The sequence below is a fragment of the Lepidochelys kempii genome, chromosome 3 (genome assembly GCF_965140285.1).
Source record: "Lepidochelys kempii isolate rLepKem1 chromosome 3, rLepKem1.hap1, whole genome shotgun sequence".
In the NCBI taxonomy this organism is placed as follows: domain Eukaryota; kingdom Metazoa; phylum Chordata; order Testudines; family Cheloniidae; genus Lepidochelys; species Lepidochelys kempii.
Window position 1 is genome coordinate 158,217,666 of NC_136382.1, and position 15,115 is coordinate 158,232,780.

The window sequence follows — 15,115 nt, forward strand, 5'->3', positions numbered from 1 at the left end:
TGTTTAACAGTCAGCCGAGTGTATTGAAAGTCTAAAATACACATCCACCCATTGCCTTTTCCCATCCTGGGCAGACCAACAAGCTGACAGCTGTTCAGTTTCAGTGTTGACCCTACTCCATTTGATCCTGCTGGGAAGTAATTCCCTTTCAAAGCACCCAGTACCATCCAGACACAGCAGAACGGCACCACTGGCTTTAGTTAAAGCATTAATGCAAGGGGAAGTTTTTCCTCCATGTGTCTGGGAAGGAAGGATGGAATGTGTCCACTCCAAGAGGCTGGTAATAAGGTGACATTCAAATCCATTACCAGGCCATGGAGACTGAAAAAGGCACTGATAGAAGTGATTCTTTTGCAAGATGACATTGCCCTTCCAGGAAAGAATGGAAGAAATACTAGAAAAGGTTCTCTGACCCTTCTCCTCCAGGCCCAGTTTCTTCTATTCATACTGTAAAAGAGTCTCTCTAATTGCATGTTGCCACTTGCTGTTCTTTCACCCTGGTCATGGGAAGCAGAGGAGATGGAATAACTGCAGGCAGAAGCCCTCTGCACAAGCACTTTTTTATTGAAATCAGTAAGTCATACAGATACAAGAATTGTACAAAACCCTAACAAGCTACGTTTGCTAGTCTGACTCCAATTCTTTAAAACTGTGCATTTGGCTATAAACATGTAGTACACATTTCAGCAAAAGCTTGAAATGCCCATAAGAGGATAAGAGAATCCCAGAGTATGTTTCCCCCTTCCCTCAAACTCTGCACTGGAGGGCACAGACAGGAAGGCAAAGAGACTAGTTTCTTTGCTGGGACTCTAACAAGCCAAGAAGTGTTGGGGCTTTGGCCATCAGGGGAGCCGATACATACCAGCGAGGGAAGATTCCCACTATTCGTGCTTATGCACAGCTCCTTTGCTTATACATTCAACTCAAAATTAAAAAACGACTGACTGACTTTCTGAGCAGGCGTTCTCTGTGGATATATTTAAATATAAATGTTGGCACCCCTTGCATCAGATATTTTAATTCTTTGCTTCCTAGTTTTAGCTTGCAAGCCGAAGACAGAAAGGGAGGCAGAAGGCATAAAATTTCATCCTATGTGTACACATCTTACATTATATCCCTGTCAGTAAAATCCAGGCTTCTCCAACTGCCACCATTCATCTTACAAAACAGGAGTCTGTTGTAGGTTACCAGGTATGTTACTCTATAATTCACAGTATGAAAACCATTCAAATTCCACTTTAGCAAAAAGAAAGGGGTGGGGGGGGGAGTATTTTTTAAAATGATTTTCAGAGAATTATAAACAGGTTTCAATACAAACTAGTCCTGGTTTTGTTCTAACTCTCCTCTCAACCCCACCAAACACATTATAAAAACCCAACCACAGTATGCAGCCACCACCAATGTTAAAAATGCACTAGAGATAGTAGGCTGGTGCTTTGAACAGTGTGGAAGAACACAGCAGACTAAGCCCCACCACCTCAGGAGGACACAATTTCTGTAAGCCATGGGAATCTAATGGCAGAGTCTAGGACAGACGCTGTGTTAAAGAAAGACTTTGTCCTTGTGAAACAAACATTGAACTTCCAGCACACAGGCTGCTACATCTCGAGATGAGAATGTGGGGATGTGACAGACTACATTGCTCTTTGCTAGATACAGTATGATTGGGCCTTAAGAACGAGACACTTAGTTCATCTTCACTACTGCTCCTGCTCCTTGGCCCTCTTGCTCCAGTATTTGCTATAGGCCTCCTGGAACATGTTTTTGCAGCAGATTTTGGCCTTCAGTTTGGAGCATATAAGGAAAGAGCCCCCCATCTTCCGGTGGAGAGAGTAGGTCTCCTCTGGCGGAGGGACAAGCCGATGCTTCAGCATGACCGGGATCAAACCATGGATCTTTTCTGTGGTGCTCTGGGTGCCGAAGTCAAATGGCTCCTCAGACGCAAAAGCCTCTCCCAGGATGAGAACAGCTTCTAAGTGGGCATTTTCCATCTCCTGCCCAAAAACAAAGAGGAGTCAATAACACACAAGGATGACTCCAGCACCAGCTGCTTTTAACAGAGGAAAAGACCAGGGGGCTAGCACTCAGTAGTAGGCAAGGGAAAGGTGGTGCCCTGCCTGAGGTAAAGTTCAGTCTCCAGCACAGAGACCCGGAGAAACTCTAGAGTTGTTCACTTACAGCTGTATTAGAGTCTCACAGGAGACCTCTGGCCATTGAGTTACAAGATCTCAAGAGACTGTGCAACATGGAGGATTCAGCTGGGATAATGGGAGGGAGTCACCAGGAGGAATGCAGAGTTGTGCACTAAGGACACTATTTACAGGTGTATTCATGCCCTGGGAAAAGGGATACAGATTCTTACTCTGCCCTGGGGCATGTGTGTGGGGCTCTCATCAAAGCCCGTGCTGCACAGATATAAAACATGAAAGTGGCTTTGTTGCAGCAAAGGAAGCGAAGGGAGAAGCTTGGATAAAATACATCCTGGCTATAGCCAGTGCTGTAGTTTTCCTCATTTCTAGCTCGATTTGAAGAGAGGCTGAATTAGCAGTGTCACAGAAATCCTGTATCCTTTCCTTCCCGCTGCCAACCCCAAGAGTGCAGCTTTCATGGATTGTCGCTAGCTTTTCCCTATTACAGGATCTACAGAACATCAGACCCAAGAGCTCTGCAGCCGGCCAGCAATAATAGGGGAGGATTCCATTCCATACCTTGACTTCATAACCAGTAAGGAATTTCATTTCTATCGACTTCCTCAAAACTGTCTCTCTGTCCTGATCTGCAGCCGCCTTTATTACCTGAACAGGAAGAACACCATCAAACAAGGAGACAGGAGTCTTGCATTCAACATGCCTTTATGCTTCTAAGCAGTTGCAGCAGCATCTGCTATCAAGCAGCCTGATTAGGTTCACACTCTTCCTTGCCCCTCCCCCAACTGCTTTGCAGATTGCATGGCACCAATCTGGAAGATAACCAGTTTCAGAATTATTTGCAGAAACACATCTGCTGCAAAAAAGCCTTTCCTAGCAGGACTGTACTCAGTGGCCCACAAAACAAGTGGCCTGGCTTCCTGTGGAACTCTAGAACCGAACCTTGCTTGGGGCACCAGCAGTTTTAGGAGAGATGGCAAGCCCCAGCTATTTGGACTTATTTTATGAAGTGCAGAATTCAGTGCTCTGATAAAGGAATGGACATGTAATTAAAGTGGCTTAGTGATATTAATTGGCTTTGTCACGCAATTTATAAGCAGGCTGAAGTTACAGGAGATGAGCAGAGTATGAAATGCTCCAAGTCCATGCATTTCACCCATATCGCTGAATTCCCAGCAGGCAGAAAGGTACCGTGTCCTTTAAAATAAGCACTACTGCTCAGATCTTCCAGAAAGCAATATTTCAATTCACTGCAGTAGGGTTTGTGCGTGTTGAGGAATCAATGAAAGAGACTGGAACTTCAGGAGAGAAGTCACTGTGGCAGCCAAGTCCTTATCACATAACTATTATATAGCAGGACAGCAGCTCAACTGCAGCCACACTTGTCTGCAGTAGCCAACTGTAGGTTCCCCCATTCCCCAAGCTGGAGACAGACACAAGACTAAGAGTTCAGGGAGCACAAAGTAACTGGGATGGGATGGGGAGGTGTTTCCTCCCTGAGACCTGTGGGGCCAAATTCCACTCTCAAGAACACTCCAGTAGAGTGGAGTTACACAGGGGAAACCCAGGGCAGGACTTGGACCTTTACAGAGCAGCAGCCTCAGCCTCCTTGTTTGTGATGTAAACTTACAACAGGACAACTGGGATATCAGCAGGTTTGTAAGGGAGACAGGTGAATCTAAGAGAAGGGGGCAAAGCTGTGTCATGATCTCCTTCAACCTGCCCCAGGCCAGGTTTCCTCCCAAGAGTAGATTCAGCTGCAAACAGAAGTGCACCTCAAACATGCAAGATCTTGAGACCTGACAGAGCCTTGAGTTAAGCAGGGCTGTGCAAGTGACACTATTCTCCCTAGCGCAACAAGGCAGTGTGTGCAGCTGGAGTCCTCACCTCAATGTACAGGTCAGTGAAGTCCTCGTCAAACCCACGAGATGCGCCGAAGTCCAGCAGGGCCACCTGGATATGGATAAATGCTTCTGCATTATACTAGAAACCACTGCAAAAGAGCGCAGCCTGGCATGGGAAGCCTATGGCAGTGGTTTCATTTAGCTCAATTGTCACAAGTCACCTGGGGCTGGAGGTTGGTCCAAAGCATCTGAATTTCCACTTAACTCCCTCCTTACTGGTTATGATTGGCAACATTAAACCCAGTAACATATTCACACTATATGGCACATTAGAGAGTCATTCCTAGGCACATACATATGCTCAGACAGCAGAGGAGGCAGCACCTATGATATCTGATGGGTTTGTATCTCCCACACCAATGAGTTCTACTCTGGAGCACATCAGCATAGAACCTTGCTTCAAGCATTTACAAACGTGGAATTCAGCCAGCCCCTAGCACCAATACCATTTCCAAACCTACCTGACAAGGGCACAGATATATGCAGCAGCCAGACCCCTGGAGCATGAGGAAAGAAATTCTGACCATACAGGATCACCTCACTAGATATCAATATGTTTAGCACAGTACAAATGGCAAGCATTTGACTGAGGTGTCCCTTGCTCAATAATACCTTAACTGTTCTTATGGTAGAGAATACACATGGTTGTGATTTTTCAGGGACAGGTTTCAGTAAAGTCAGAATAGACCCAGAGTCTTAGGAGACTGGTCCTGGGTACGGGGCAGAGTGGGTGTGCAGCCAGGGTAAAAGGGACCCGTTCTCCCCCCACCATCAGCTGATGAGGAATGACAAAAGAGGCAGATTCCATCAGCATGGCTGGATAGCAGCAATGTTCATTCTCAGCCCTTTGAGGAAGCAAAATGAGACATCCTTTGATATATCCCATTATGCTTCCTTGTTTGTAATGAAGCTGGACGACATGTAAAAACTGGTGCCCTACCCATGCAGAGGTCTTCCGAGGGTGCTGGCAAGACAGCTGGTTCTGCTGGCACCTCTGCCTACTGTGACCGGAAGTTTCACTTTTAGGAGACAGCGGTCAATGGAACTGGGGTATGTAAGATCTTACTCCCTCCTCCCACTAGAAAGCCTTAGACTCCAGCATAAGCATATTGCTACTGAGGAGCATGGTACAACATTGCTTCACACAATGTAACAAAGGGCCAGAGTCCCAGCTCTTTAGAGGTCATTGAAATAAGCCTACTTGTTCCCCCAACAGACTGCAGTGTTGTGAAGACCTCACACCCCTTTTTGAAAGATAACCCACTATGGCACCACAACCCCTGCCTACCTTTGGTCTGAAAGAGAAGGATCTATAAAAGAGGCTCAATAGGAGACTATTTAGCTTTGGGAGTGGGGAGAGTGTCAAACAAAAATTCCTGCTTAGTATAGGACTTGCTGGGCTTACCTTGTGCAGCTGAGGGTCATAAAAGAAGTTAGACCAGTTCGGATCAGTCTGCATGAACCTGAATTCAAACAGCTCCCGCAGGCACAAAATCAGAATGTTGGAGCAGATCTTTGGAAGCACAATGAGGAAGACAGAAAATGGGTGAGGAAAGCAGCAAGTCACAGCTATCGAAGTCAGACACACCACCCGCCCCAGATTTAAGCACACAGGAACTACATCAGCAACTGGCCAGGGCAGGTGCTGAGGGAGTAACAGTGTGGTACCACTGCTTCTGCTGGTGCTGAGACACATCTGAACTATTCTCCCCCAGGCACAGAACACCCACCGACCTCAAGCCACCAGTGGGAGGTCTGTGCAGGAAGCTGCTACAGAACCACATGCCTCATTTAACACTTGCACTTGTCTAGCTGGCCTGCTGACAAGAGGCTAGAGGCCCCATTACGGCTGACTCCTCATGGCAATTTCTCATCTCCCTCAAGTGCCGATTACTGTTCTTTTAGAGTCAAAGGTAGCATGTGCAAGCATACATGCCCAACACATGCCCAGGCCCCTGTTGTCTACTTAGGCCCCTCTTTTTCCTAAAAAGTGAAGCTTTTAATAAAGTTATGGAAAATTCAGCATGAGCATTTATTCCCCCACCTAGCTGCTCCCAGTCCCAAAGGCTCCACAGGAGACAATGAAAGGAAGTCCTCGTTTTCCGCAGGTGTGGTGATCCCTTGCTAACTGCTGGAGTCAGAGAACCTCGATGCAAAATTCTACACTAGTGCTAACTGTAAGACACAGACTTTCTGGCTGACTGGAGGTTAGCATCAGCACCCTACCAGTCCCCATGTAGTGAGATACACTCCTCTTGCTCAGGACACAGCACACACAATATCTGTACTATGCTTTCCTTGCTGATTAGAAGAAAGTTTGCTAAGTGGTAGTTGCAGACAGCAGCCTCCAGAGGGCATGAACATGGGTGGGTGGGGAGAGATCGATCATCACTGCAGGTACGTGAATAGACAGTTCCTTTCAGTTCTGCTGGCCTGCCCAGCTTTTACAGGATTTACCATCTCTCACAGAAAGTCTCTCCCTGGTGTCCCCAGGGCAGTAAGGGGAGCTCTTTACAATGCAAGGAGATCCAACAGTGCAGAGATTGGGGAGGCCAGTGGAGCAGCAATTATAGTTCACCCTTGTGAAAGAATCCTATAGAGCTTAGTCAGGATGAAATCTACAAAGTTCTATAGACATTTAACAGGGCTCTCAAGAAGTTATCCTTAAAAACCTAAGGAAGTAATAGGGAACGAGACTATCAGCGTTGTGAACCTTACGTAGAATGCTGCAATATAGAGTTTTCTATACGATTGCTCAAAAAGAACCTATAGAAAGGGTCTCGCTCTAAAATCCTACAGGATTCTTTTATAGAGAGGCAATTGTGTCAGAGCCCGTTTAACAGAGAAACGCCCTCTAGTCACAATGGCAGCATCACTACCTGCTTATTCTGAAAATCTTTAGCTTGCATCCAGCTATTGTCCAGTGCTGGATAGAAGGCAACAGGTTTTAAACACCCCATCCAAGAGTAATAATGCAACACTGAACACAAGCCGAAACTAGTGCAAGACAGTCATATTTGGGCCAAGAGGACATGGGTTAGAGAGTCACTAAGTCAACCACTTGGACACTGTGCAGAGTGAGAGACAGACCCCACATCATCTCCATTTGTAAGTGGGAAATGCTTTGTCATCAGGTGGGCTATTAAAAAACCTTCACCAAACAGCCACATTATCACGAATGACAAGCTCAACAATCAAACAGCCCAGGCAACTGGATCTGGCACAGCTCCAAGTACAGTGTGTTGCTGGGATCTGTTTATCTATAGGAACATACTCTGTGCACTTCCTCAGTGACCTGCTAACAGCTGATAGCTCACACCAGTCCATAAACAACTCAATCCAAATACCAGGGCAGTTATTTCTGCTAACTGAGCAGCAGCCAGAGCTGCCTGCCCTGCTGTAACTCTCCATCCCTTGCTATATTCAGCACTGATGCCTTCACATCCCTTGCTTCCCCTCCCCTCTGCTTGTTTACTGAAAGGTACTTTTCCAATACCCTTGTGCTGCACAAGCCAATCCAGCCAGGGAAGCTATGTTTGACTGCTAATGCAATGGGAAGCGATGCATTTCTGTGCTCTTGTTCCAAGAGAGCAACTGCAAGCAAAGAGCCCCTCTCAACAAGCAGGGAACCTCTCCCAAGGTCAGGTCCCCCTTGAGAGGTAGAGAAGAGGGGCTGTCTCTCATTAGGGTAGCAATACAGCATGCTGCTTCAACTGTATAGTGATACACAGCACAACAGAAAGTCTAAAAGAGCTGGGGGGCCAGGACATGCCCATAGACGTCTTCTTGGACAATCAAGGCTCTACTGCCATTTACTCCCCCAGCCCATAGAGAAGGACCATTCTCTTTGTAATAATGCATAAAGTTTACAGGGCCTAAACTCAATCACAGACCTTGCAAGAATCAACCACCATTACAATCCATACAAGCCCCACCAATTATAATCGAAAGCTGCCTCTCTTGAGAGAGCACAGAAAGAGTCAGTGTTCCCCTGCCCTAGCAGCTCTCCCTCCACCTTGCACTTTGTAGTGACCAAGTCAGTGTCACAAACGAAGGCCCCAAGACAGTGACCAAGCAAACACGGCTCCCTGCACAGCTCCCAGCGACAGCAGTGCTGGTGTAATACCTCATTCCGGATTTCCTGGCTCAATCCTTCTGCTTGGTCCAGCGGGAACCCAGACACCAGATCCGTGGTCAAGACATGCTGGCTGCACAGCTCATCCACTACATCAGGGACGTAAAAGAAAGGGTGATCCTTCAACAGCTCCCTGGGGACAGCAAGGAAAGAGTTAGGAGATCCCAAGGAGGCAGTCACTTCTGCAGCATTGCAAATACAAAGTCTCCTTACAAGCAGAGACCAGCTGCCTACAGGTCACCCAAATGCCCTGCACCAGCACCACCTGGGGTCCCCAGCTCCTGCAATGTGGGATAGGGAGAGAGGAATCCCTCACATTCAACAGTAGAAACCACTCCAGCTGGTTCAAGCCACTGATGGCTCTGAAAGAAGACTCCATCTAATCCCAGCCAGGACTGTGGTTACTAGAATTGCTCGGAGCTCCCCGGAAATGGGGGAACCCACCAAATTCTCTTTTCTCTGCCTGATAGAGTTCAGACTGCATGCAGAAGCAAGGCTGGCAGTGAAGGCAATAAGGGTGACACCTGCTGCCACTGGGGATGGAAACATCTCATTACTGGGAACTCCTCCCCCCGTCCCAACAGGAGAGCACATGTGTAGCGCAGCGGGGTGCCTGGAGAGGGCGCCCCCTGCAGGGGTACCAAGTAGGCACAGGACTGAAAAGAGCAGGGAATGCAGGGGCAATTTAAAAAAAGAACCAGATGACACTGTCATGAGGACACAAGCCTTTAAACCTTAGCTACCCCAAGGAGCCCAGATGGCCCCCTTGGCAAATGCCGTGTACACTGCAGAGCCAGCCAGCAGCTCTTCCCAGGGACAAAGCGGGGCACCAAGGGAAAGAGGAGGTTGTCTCCCATCTCTCCTCCACATAAAACAGTGAGTGCACTCCACAGAAGGGCAGCTGGAGACAAGGGAAGCAGAGCTGTGCTCTTAGCATCAAACACCTGAATGCGCACTGGGCTGAGAAGTCTGAAGGGAGGCATTTACTGTGTCAAAGAATACGAGCGCATTTCTACCACCAGGCCAGGAGTGCCCAGCAGGCAAAAGAGCAATTCAGTCCTGCCTCAGCAGCTGGCAGGACCCCTCCCCAGGTAGCCAACAGGCAGTTTCATCAATTGTGCCCTGGATCAGAGGGAGCATCAGCTGCTGCCTTGCTCCTAGCTGGGCACCACTGGGTGTCCAACCAACAAAACCAGCTCCAAAAGCAGGGAGCTACACTGGGGATGACTGGGAGCATTTTACACTCCCGCAATCTTAAAGAACTACCCTTTCCCCCTGTGCCCACCCATCTCCTGCCCCCATGGCACACCCAAGAACTTCTGGGAGTCAAGACCACTGCAGAAGCCCTAGCACCAGGAGTTAAATAATGGGGTCCCTCCTCCCAACATCATGCACCAGGGGGAGAAGCGTCGGAGGGCACCACTGTGAACGCACTTGAATTTTTTAGCACAGGCAGCTTCTCTCTTGTAATCACACTCCATGGCCAATTCTCTATTCAGAACTTCAATCATGTGCTCATGAAACAGACCTAGAAACAGAATTGCAGAAGGAAGATGATCTTTAGGCACTCTCAGGCATAGGAAATGCTTAGTGGTTCAGTAAGGAGCAAGCCACTGGCTGAGAAGAGAACTTGCAAGGCAAACAGCTTGGAGCCAAGGCAACGCAGCCTCTCCAAGTGGCTCACATTTCGGATTCTATGATTAATCACAGTGACCAAGTTTTCACTCTCATTCCTCAGTCTCTGATCAGAAAAAGCAACTTATGTTCACCAGGCCAGCGAGGGCTGGGATTGTATTGAGGGCTGGGATTGTATTGTGGGCCACGTAGGCAGGACCCTGTTCCCCAGGTGCCAGACAGGATAATTCCTCTCACTCAGCAGTAACCCTTTCAAATACACTTGTAGCAGCAACAGCAGCATGTACAGAAATCCCACCCAGCTCTCCAACTACTGCAACAGTGGGAGGGGTGGGGGGGGAAGAGGAGGAGGAGATGCATATGCCCTTATCAGGGATCACACATTTGTATTTCAGGTTCAGGAGAAGGGTCTGACCATGGTCATTTTCATCCCTGTCATCTTCACCTCCATAGCTGGAGAGAGCAGGAAATGAGCACAGAGTTGTAGGACATGAAGGAGAATGGATTTTGCTGAACCCTGGGATTTGTGATGGCAAATAATAGGCATTAAAGAGACATTCCATAAGCCAATGTCTACGCTGCACACGCACAGGCCCAGGAAGTCACCAGAAGCAAGTTTCCCCAGACACTGCTCAAGCTAGGCAAGAGTCCCAGCAGGTCCCCCATGCACAAACAGGCAGAGAAAGGGGTGGCCTTGTACACTCCCTATTAAGCATACATCCCTCCCCTGGCACAGGCACCCCCGCCCGGGATGGTTTCTACATGGGGCTCCCCAGCCAAATAGGTATTTGATTATTAAAGCATTTAAAGGCAAAACACACCCATCAGGCACAGACTCCACACCAGGAAAGCTGGGCAGAGGGAGAGTTCCCTGTGCTGATGCTAGTGAAATGACTCGTGTCTGTTGCACATGGGCATGCAGTGCTCTCTTCTGGAGCATGCAGCATTTCCAAATGGAGTCCTCCTCCCAGGTGCTGTTGCTGCCTAGTCTAGATTGGCAGTTTCTCTGGAGAATGAAAAATCTGTGTCCAGAGACTAACAGTACCACGTGCCATGGCCTTTCCCCACCCAGAAAGAGCTCGATGGGATGTTCTCTTTTACATAATTTGCCTCTTTGGCTAAGGCTCTGATTGTGGGAGCGCTAGGTTTCCAAAGGGCTCCACAGGGCCTGTTTTTGGCTTAAGGGACTTAGGAAGGGCACCCCTTTAAATGAAGAGTTTGTTCCCTCCCACAATCGGTTTAGGATGCTGGAAGAAAATGACCTGTGAAGGTCAGCTCAGTCTTTTTTTGGGGGTAACTATCCTAGAAGTCTGCTCAGACCTTAGTTTTTACCATGCCACAGACACAACCACGTCCACCACCTGGACTTGACCACATTTTTCAATCCAACCCAACCCTTCCCCTGTGAAACCGAGTCATTGTCACTGCCGCCACCTCCAGCTTGTGAGGTCAGAGCAACAGCAAATACACACACTGCTCCTGATATGCACCGCCTTCTGCTGCACTGCATTCGCACTGCGACACCTCCCCACAGACAGGAAGAGGAGAACCAACCCAAGCCCAAAAGCCCCCGGTTCTTTTCCCACCTGACCCAGACTAGGCATTTGTAGCTGAGTTTGGGTCAGGCTGCAGGGCTCTAAACCGTATGCCTGCATGACTAAGATCTTGGCTGTGCCAACCACAATGAGAAGACAGGTCTGGAGTGGCCCAAGCTCTTGATGTTTCTGATGGTGCAGCACTGAATAGGTGGTGGGGAGAGGCGATGCAAAGAGGCCCAGCACAGATGCCAATTGTTAAGGCGGTGGCTATGTAACCAAGGAGAAGTACTAGTAGGTGTCTGAACCATCTCTCCTCCTCCCAACCTTGCCTCACAGGACCCTGAGAGATGTTTCTCCCCTGGAAAGCTTCAGCCAGTGTGCCAGTTACTTTACCTTCTGGAAGAATGTTGCTCATGCTCAGGACAGTCATCAGATTGCTAACATCACTATTGATGCTCTGGGCTACACCAGGGTACTGCAGGAGAAGAAAGGCAAGGACAGCAATGAAGTCAGAACATTCCAGGATTAGTGCACCTTTAGGCTACTGCAGGACTCTCTACCATAATCAGAATGTCACTTACAATAGCCACCAATACCTCCCACCTCAAAAATACACCCAAGCAGAGCTTCCTATAACAAAAAGAAAAGGAGTACTTGTGGCACCTTAGAGACTAACCAATTTATTTGAGCATAAGCTTTCGTGAGCTACAGCTCACTTCATCGGAGGCATACTGTGGAAAATACAGAAGATGTTTGTTTTTATACACACAAATCATGAAAAAATGGGTGTTTATCACTACAAAAGGTTCTCTCCCCCCACCCCACTCTCCTGCTGGTAACAGCTTATGTGGACTCTCATAAGCTGTTACCAGCAGGAGAGTGGGGTGGGGGGAGAGAACCTTTTGTAGTGATAAACACCCATTTTTTCATGATTTGTGTGTATAAAAACAAACATCTTCTGTATTTTCCACAGTATGTATCCGATGAAGTGAGCTGTAGCTCACGAAAGCTTATGCTCAAATAAATTGGTTAGTCTCCAAGGTGCCACAAGTACTCCTTTTCTTTTTGCGAATACAAACTAACACGGCTGTTACTCTGAAATCTTCCTATAACACCAGAAGAGAGAAGACTAAGGACTAAGAAGTCCACTATGGACCTCACTACGTAAATCTATTACCTGGAAGGTAGTCAGACATATGACGATGGGCAACAGAACAAACACCTTAGAGAGAGCACCTTAGAATCTACCCTAATCTCCCTGCAAGTAAAATGACCAGTTAGGATTTACTGAAGTCCATTATTTATCCACAGAACAGAAGTGCATGGAGAGCAGCAGGGTAAGCATAACATGCCATGTGCTGACGTGCCCCAACCCTGAACTGGCGAGAGCCTGGATCAGTTTCCTCACCTGTTCAATATTTCACTTCTCTCTACACAGGACTGTCAAGAAGGGAGCCAATTCTACACTGTTTTTTGTGTTCTGAACACCTGTCAACTGGGAGTTGAAATGATACCATGATAACCTTCCATCACTATTAACTTGGCCTGAATTCAAACAAATGTCCTAGAAATGAAAGACTCTAGGTCACATCACCAATCCTCTAAGCCAGCCAGTATCCACAAAATATCCCCTGCTTACAAAAGGAGCCCACAAACACAACGACCAACCCAGGTGGAGACAGATCACAGAGGGAAACATCAAGACTTGCACATATGGCTTAAGATCTGTATCAAGAGGACATTTAATTCATCTAGATCAGTGGTTTTCAAACTTTTTTTCTGGTGACCTAGTTGAAGAAAACTGTTGATGCCCACAACCCAATGGAGCTGGGGATGAGGGGTTAGGGGTGTGGGAGGGGCTCAGGGCTGGGACAGAGGGTTGCGGTGCGGCAGGTTGAGGGCTCTAGCTGGGGCTGGGGAGTGTGGGAGGGGCTCAGGAAGAGGGTTGGGGTGCAGGGTGAGGGCTGTGGGGTAGGGCTGCGAATGAGGGGTTCAGGTGTGGGAGGGGGCTCTGGGCTGGGGCAAGGGATGAGGGGTTTGGAGTGCAGGACGGGGCTCCGGGTTTGGGGGCAGGGAATTGGGACACGGGTTTACCTCCATCGGCTCCTGGTCAGTGGTGCAGCCGGGGTGCAGAGGCAGGCTTCCTGCCTGTCCTGGCACTGCAGACTGTGCTGCCCCCAGGAAGCGGCCAGCAGCAGGTCCACCTCCTAGGCGGAGGCATGCAAGCAGTTCCACATGGCTCTCGCCCACAGGCACCACGCCCCCAGCTCCCATTGGCTGGGAACAGGCTAATGGGAGAGCAGAGCCAATGCTCAGGGCAGGGGGCAGTGTGCAGAGCCTCGTAGCCGCACTGCCTAGGAGCCGGACCTGCTGCTGGCCACTTCCATGATGCAGCTCGGTGTCAGAACAGGTAGGGACTACTAGTTTTTACCGGCCAACTGCCAGGCAACCCAGTGCCTTGCATTCCGCGACCCAGTACTAGGTTGTGATCCAAAGTTTGAAAGCCATTGATCTAGATTACAAACATATGACACTGAAAGCCAGCACTTCCAACAGAATTTATGTATATTAGAAGCACCAAATTGGTGTCAACATTGAAACCAGTTTGAACACACACACACAGAGTTTGTGTTGCCCCTGTTGACTGCTTTAATTACAGTTTTATTGTGCGTAGGTAAACAATGTTGTGTATTGTTCGGACAGACGCTGTTCATATGCATGAGAGCTGCGACATGGCTGAGCGTCTGCCATTTCAAATCTGACTGACAACCAGGCTGCCACAAGTCAAAGATTTTTAAAACAGCCACTGGGCACTAGTCAGGACGACTGTTTTCATGAGATAAGTCACTTACAGGTGGATTCTGATCTATTAGTCAACTGTCATTTATGCTATTAGGAATATACAAACTATCATTCCAGATCAGACCCACGATCCACTAATCCAGTATTGTCGTCTGACAACAGCCAGATCCTCACTCCTCAGAGGAAGTATAAAACACAACAGACTGAAGTGAGCTAGTCTGTCCCCTGTGAAGATCTCATCCTAATCCCTAATAGCTAGAGACTGGTTTAAGACCTGAAACCTGTCCTTCCAATATGTGCTTTACTCCTGGGGGAATTCTGTACCAAAAAATTAAAATTCTGCAAAATTCTGCATATTTTATTAGTCAAAATAACACAATCATGCCAGTTTCAATTATTTTGGTATTTTATTTAAACTACAATACAATGGATGGAGAATGGGGAGCATTTGAGAAAGTCCGCAACCCCGCTTCGTCTAATAGTAATGTAGCTAGTATTGACCCTTCATTTCTAGTTATTAGTCAACAAATATACACAGCCATATGCTCAGTATGACAGAAGAGGCAACTGAAGAGCAAGTGACGGCTGGGGAATCAAACTCAATTTATGTTGGCTACTGATCATCTTCAGAAAGGGTCAGTAGTAAACAGTTCCTGGAACCACATTTTGATAGGAAAATTTTTCAGTCCAAATATTTAGACCAGTTCTAATCACTAAAGCACCATAAGTATTTATATGGCCATATTGTCATTTACAATAATGCTTCTTTACACCACTCTGGCAATGTAAAGGAGCCTTAAAACCTTTATACTTGTTTTATGCTCCTGCAGGAATTCACTAAGAATGGGAACAACTAAGCAGGCAGGCTACTACATTATGCTCTGCCTGAGGGGACAGAGTCCCTCCACACCAGGCACACGGCAATAGCAAGCCAGAGGGACAGTCTCATATTCA

At 47.7% G+C, this 15,115-nt stretch overlaps 1 protein-coding gene across 7 annotated transcripts in view; it reads right to left on the reverse strand.

Annotated features, from left to right (window-relative positions):
* The window catches only part of COQ8A (coenzyme Q8A), a 124,543-nt gene that overhangs the window by 42,794 nt on the left and 66,634 nt on the right, over positions 1-15,115 (reverse strand). For 5 of the 7 annotated variants that reach the window (XM_073338678.2, XM_078852259.1, XM_073338677.2 and 2 more), the window contains 7 exons: positions 11,753-11,834; positions 9,621-9,714; positions 8,178-8,319; positions 5,457-5,564; positions 4,035-4,100; positions 2,709-2,795; positions 542-1,994 (listed from right to left, as the gene is read on the reverse strand). In XM_073338678.2, the coding sequence (XP_073194779.1) occupies positions 1,701-1,994; positions 2,709-2,795; positions 4,035-4,100; positions 5,457-5,564; positions 8,178-8,319; positions 9,621-9,714; positions 11,753-11,834 (873 nt within the window). In that variant the 3' untranslated portion in view covers positions 542-1,700. Of the gene's footprint in view, positions 1-541; positions 1,995-2,708; positions 2,796-4,034; positions 4,101-5,456; positions 5,565-8,177; positions 8,320-9,620; positions 9,715-11,752; positions 11,835-15,115 lie in introns of those variants that run through there. The other 2 variants (XM_073338683.2, XM_073338682.2) reach the window with 1 other exon arrangement.